At 50.4% G+C, this 6,000-nt stretch overlaps 1 protein-coding gene across 1 annotated transcript in view; it reads right to left on the minus strand.

Annotated features, from left to right (window-relative positions):
- RRAGD (Ras related GTP binding D) overlaps nucleotides 1-5,778 on the minus strand; it is a 53,752-nt gene extending 47,974 nt beyond the window's left edge. Inside the window, exon 1 of the mRNA XM_003258332.4 lies at nucleotides 5,146-5,778. Within this exon, the coding sequence (XP_003258380.1) occupies nucleotides 5,146-5,293 (148 nt within the window). The 5' untranslated portion in view covers nucleotides 5,294-5,778. The remainder of the gene's footprint in view (nucleotides 1-5,145) is intronic.
- Between the last annotated feature and the right edge of the window lie 222 nt (nucleotides 5,779-6,000).

A 6,000-nucleotide genomic window follows, 5' to 3' on the forward strand; every position in this document is an offset into this window, starting at 1 on the left:
GTATACCAAGGCAAGAACCCAGGATACAGAAAGCACTCTGTCCTTGCGACAAGGTAGAAGGGTCTAACTGAGCTGGTTAACACAAGCCCATAGACAGCAAATAAAAGAGCACCCTGTAACACATGCCCACTGGGGCTTCAGGAGCTGTAAACATCCACCCCTAGACACTGCCGTGGGGTCAGAGCCCCACAGCTTGCCTGTCTGTGTGCTCCCCTAGAGGTTTGAGCAGCGGAGCACTTAAGAATCGAGCCAAACCCCCATCACACACCCTGCAAGGGGGACAAGGGAACTTTTCCCGTTTTACATTGGTAAAACCGTTCTCATTTACCAATGTGCCTGCAAAAAGGGAAAGGTATTCTTACAAACTTTCTAACAATCACTTTGAGAGGGCACTAAGGTTGGCTTTACACAGTCCTCTATTTTATACACTGAGAAAAGGAGCTGAAGTCTTTCTCAGAGGACCACAAGAGGCGAAGGTCAACCAGCAAGCACCCTGGACCCTGTAGCCCAGGAGTGAAAAAACTTTTTGTCTGCAGTGTCACAGCAGAACCAGGAAAGGCCATCACAAGAGAACTCTAAGGCTCTGGCACAGGAGGGAGAACAACAAATATTTTTTAAAAAAATAAAAGGATACCAAAAGAATAAAGGAGGTAGAGAAGAAAGAAAGAAGAGGCCAGGCGCGGTGGCTCATGCCTGTAATCCCAGTACTTTGGGAGGCCAAGGAGGTGGATCACTTGAGGTCAGGAGTTCAAGACCAGCCTGGCCAACATGGTGAAACCTCATCTCTACTAAAAATACAAAAATTAGCTGGGCGTTGTGGTGGACACCTGTAATCAATCCCACCTACTGGGGAGGCTGAGGCAGGAGAATCACCTGAACCCAGAAGGTGGAGGTTGCAGTGAGCCGAGATCATGCCACTGCACTCCAGCCTGGGCAACAGAGTCAGGTTCCATCTCAAAAGAAGGAAAGAAAGAAGAAAAATGAGCAGGAACGAAGTGGCTGTGCTAAAAGTGAAATTGTCACCAGCATTTACTATGAGCTGGGGGAGGATTGAATAACACAGGGGGTGAACTTGGGGCAGACTCAGTTATCTTTGAAAGACAAAAGATGTTCTCTCAAACCCAAAGCCACCGGCTCTTCTCCAGAACTTGCTGTTTGTGCCTCCTGTTTCCATTAGACTACCCTCTATCTGGTATTAAAATGGAAGAGATCGCTAATAAAAGTAGAGAGTCAGTACTCTCTGATGCCCTGAATCACTGACACGGGTTTATAAAACGTCTGATATAGAAAGATACTCTCTAAATACAGGCATTCAAACAAGTATTTACCTAAAGTTTAACTTTGGTCACATCATTTTAACCTATTCTGTAGTTTCATCTGTTCCAACTCTTCTGTATTTCCAGGGTCAGAAGGAAATCCAAGAGATAAGCTGTGTCCAGGGCTGTAGTCAACCCAGCTCTTTTTGGATAAGGCAGAATTACAAGAAATGGGCTTACGTTTCCACATACTTGATCCTCTTCTAAACTTCACTCACTTCTAGCTCATGATAGGGCAGTAGAAAAGTCTGCTGGTATCTCTGAGCCACGATTTCAGTATCAGTATAACTGTTATCTCTACTTACTTCCAAGGAACAATGAAAAGGTGAATTCCCTAATAATTTTTAAATTATTTTAGGAAAAAGCCATGCATAGTCACGCATGCCTATAATCCTAGCTACTTGGGAGGCTGAAGCAGGAAGATTGCTTGAGCCTACAAGTCTGAGACCAGCCTAGTCAACATAGAGAGACCCAGTCCCTTCCCCACAAAAAGCTAACATTAATGAACTAATGATTAATACATATGAATTGCTGGATTCACCCCATCTACATCCTTCAGGAAGGAAGACTCTGGATCTTTCATGCCTCCAAAAACCACCTACACAGTCACTTCCTCAGACCCTAAGGGTGTGCACAGGCTGCTATGAAGACAAAGACCGAACTTCACTGGACTGTGGGTGAACAGCTTATGTTAGCCAAGTTTCTCCTAAAAAATGGGAGGGGTTTTGGGAGGAAAACAATTTTACTTTCTGATTAAATATGATCTTGTAATTGCTTTCCTTGTTATTAGAGTTTTTAAAGCACAGTAATTTATCAAAAGATTTAAAGTCCATGAATCTAAAAATAATCATTATTTTTGATGCAATCGTTTTTAACGGCCTAACCATTGCCTCCTCTCTGGGAGTTTTACCTGGAGTGTGGGGATTGAAGGTGAGACTCACCTTACCTGCAATTAACTACCATGAAAGGAAGGTTGAGAGGTGCCCAAATCTGCCCTAAAAGAACTAATGTGCCTGAGAACACTTTTGCTATTCATGAATAAAATATGGAGTGGAAGCCAGACAAGTGCAATTTAAGTCTCACCTTAGTTGCCCTATGTTTTCAAACTTAGTACAATATGGTAAAACTTATAAGGCACACTCGGTTTAAAAATAAGATCAGAGGTTCCTTTATAAGTCCTACAGACTGAGGGAAATGAAAACTGCATTACATATCCACCTTCAGTCCACTTCTCTTGCACAGCTCCTGATAAATTGCTTTGCAACTTAACTGGCAATACTAGTTGGTCCCACATCCCACCCTCAGCCTCCCGCCCGCCAGGGTAGATTTCTGAACTTAGTGGAAAAAGCCCCAGGTCTCCACTAAGTGCAGGCACTAAACCAAGCTATTAGGAAGGGGAAAGGGGAGTGGGGGTTCATTAGAGAAATGCTTTGCTAGTGGTTCAAAGTACATCTTTTCTCAGAATAACTCCTTTTTTTTTCTACATTCTACTTCTTAAGTTTGAGAGTAGGTAAATGTAAATTTTACCAAAAATAAAACAAGATTATAATGCAACACGTGAATCAGCCTTTTGAAGGGCACAGGAAGGGAAGTCACAACTCCCAACCTCCCCCTCCCAATCCCCACTCCCCAGACCATATCAGCTGGCCTGACAGCCATCAGGAGCAGTCCTCGCTGGAATTGCTGACTGAGGAGCCTATCTGCCACTAAACAGCGAATGTTCTGACAAGGGATTCTGCATTAAGGCCTAAACCCAAGTCAAAGCCAGGGAAATCTGGAAAGAACAGAGGCCAAAATATAACGGAGGAAGTCTGAGAAGCAGACCACCTATCCACAGCAGGCCCAGGTGGACAGAGACCAGGCTTAAGCAACGTTTGCCGAGCAAACATGTTGCTCTTCTCACAATATAAATATATTTAATCCTTTTATAGCAAGATCCCAAGCTGATCCCAAAAGATCATTCAGAAGGATTTTATTATGCATGTCACCAAAAATCAGTTACAGGCAAGTTTGCCTTTACATTAACAGCTAAGGAGCCTCCAAGTCTGGGCTCTGGGGAAGCCCTTTGTTCCGGGAATCCCATCCCTCAAGCAGGGCTTTAATTTCACTTCAATTCCCCAAATCAAATTTTAAAAGTGCCCACTTAAAGAACTGCAAAATAAACGAGGGGTCCAGTACTTTTTCTGGACCCTCCAGGCCTCAGGATAGTATCAAATTACAGGGCTTTCCCTCCTGGATATGGCCCCTCCACCCCCCACCTTTTTTTCTTTTTTAAAAAAGAGAATCCCACACACACCCTACTGTGTCCACCATTTCAAATACCTTGCAAATACATCCCTATTCTGCATCTCTCTGGAGTCTTCTAAGAATCTGGGAGGAGCTAATAAATGGAATTTGAATAATAATGAGGCGACTGAACAATTTAATTACGAAAGGTAGCTCTAGAGACTCCAATAAAAGGGCTGAAAGCCTTTATCTACAAAAATGTGGCCTGGTGCTCAATGGTAAGACCAATTACCGGGCGTGCAGAAGGCAGAAAGCACAAACGTGCACACATCAGTTTAAGCAAATGAGGAATTAGCACAAATCATCCCAAGAGAGAAAACGCTATGAAAAGGGGTGACTTGGGAGGCTGCTTTCTCATCTACGAGGCGCAAGGCACAGTTAACTTTATTTCCTTTCTGATTCATTGAAAGTCGTGCCTGCCAGATGTAGAATAATAAAACTACCCTAGTGAGAAAAGCTTTGCATAGAGAATTTAAAATAAGTTCAGTGAATTTTCAATAAAAGTTCTTTAAAAATCAATAGTCACAAAGGTACTTGTATCTCTCACACAATTTCTTCAGTGTGAAACATTAAAGTTAGTTCCTTCTTTTGGATGCATACAGTTTCACTGAGAATAACATCATGTCTAACAGCCGCTTTCTATTGACCTTTCCAAGTGACCTTACAATAAAGGAACTTTTGCTCGCTTCTGAGGGAAACTAAAAAAAAGTTTAACCTTTCCGGAATACTAAAAGGCTCTCAACTTCCTTAGACCTTAAGAAAATGCAGGAAGCCCCCACAAGGTGAACGATTGCTAAAACCCGCTTCTAGTAACAGGAAAAAGAGTTTGCTTCAGTGAGGCAAAGAATTCCCCCGCCGCGCGCTCACTCCCGGGCAGGCACTGCCATGTCCAGGTGGTGATACCGAGGGCAGATAAGCTGTCCTGACAACGATGTTTGCGTGGATCCCGGGAAATCTGCGGCCTCTCGGCGACTCCCAGAACAGCTTGGCGAGCATCCCCCCGCCGCCCCGCGGGTCTCCCCAACCACCACCTGGGTGGACCCCTCCCGCAGCGACGCGGGTCGAGACTGACACCCGCAGCTGCCGACGACCCTGCCAGTCACGCTGCCGCCGGCTGCCTTTTTTTAGCCACGACATCTGACCCTGGCTTCAACAGCACCGTTCTGGGAGAGAGGTCCCAGGGCGCGCCCGCGATCCCCTCCCCTCCCCAACCGCCAGACGCTGCGGAGAGCTTGGGGTGAGGGGCGCGGGAGGCACCGGCTCTGAAAGGGGCAGAAGCGCGCGCTCCTCCAGGCCAGACGCTTCCTCCCTCCTTCCCCTTTTCCACCGATCCTGGTTGCCCCTCCGCCACCAGCACCGCGCTCCCTCATTTGGCAGCTCGAGGTCGCGCTTCTGGCGTCCCTCCCCACCCCAACCCCTCAACTGGACCCGCTCCCCTGGACCACCTCCAAGTCAGTGGCCCGCGCACGGCCGGGCTGGGGGCGGGAAGATGCCAAGGGGAGGAAAGGGGCGCGAGCCGAGGACGCGGGGGCCGGGCGCTCACCTCCCTCCTCTGTGCCACTGTCCGGATCGGCGTCGGAGGAGTCGGGCCCGTCTCCGTAGTCCGCTAGCCCCACCAGCTCATCCTCCTCCTCCTCCTCCTCTGCGTCGTCCTCGTCCTGCGGCTGCGGCTTCCCCAGCACCTGGCTCATCGCGCCCACCGGCCGGCCGACCCGGGGACGGCGGGGGTCCCGGCGTGGGGGCCAAGCCTCCTAGCCGGCCGCCCGCAGCCTATTTCTGAAGCGGAGGTTTGTCTAGTGCTCAGCGGGGCCCGGCGGAAGCGGGGGCCGCGCGTCCCCCGGCGGGCGGCGCCCAGGTCCGGGTCCCGCGGTTCCCAGCGCGACCGAAGCCCCCTCCCCCGCGCCGCCCGCCGGCGGAGGAGTCAGCCGGAGCGCGGCAGTTCCTCCCGGAGGAGGGAGAGAGAGAGACTGCGTGACCCGAGTCACCTGACACACACTGTCACACACTCACATACACACCCCGCACGGGCGCGCGCGCGCTCGCCGGACCGCGGGCACCACTCGGCGGGGCGCTGGGCCGAGGACACACATGCACACGCACACGCACGAGGAGACGCGGGGCCCCTGCACCCTCTCAGACTCACACACAGACACACGCCCGGTACACGGGGCCCCCGGGACGCCGGCCGTCACCCACCGCGGCTGCGCGCCAGGGGCCCCCACGCGCCGCTCCTTCACGTGGTCCCCGCACAGGCAGGGGAGGGGGCGCCGCACACCCTCAATGTCCCCCCGCCGTCCCACTCCCACACGCCCGCAGAGCCCCTACCGTGGGCGGATGCCTCCTGCTTACAGTCCCGAGCTAGGGTCCCAAGCGGGTGGCCTCCCAACACTGTGGCGCC

This window comes from Nomascus leucogenys, chromosome 3, assembly GCF_006542625.1.
Source record: "Nomascus leucogenys isolate Asia chromosome 3, Asia_NLE_v1, whole genome shotgun sequence".
Lineage (NCBI taxonomy): Eukaryota > Metazoa > Chordata > Mammalia > Primates > Hylobatidae > Nomascus > Nomascus leucogenys.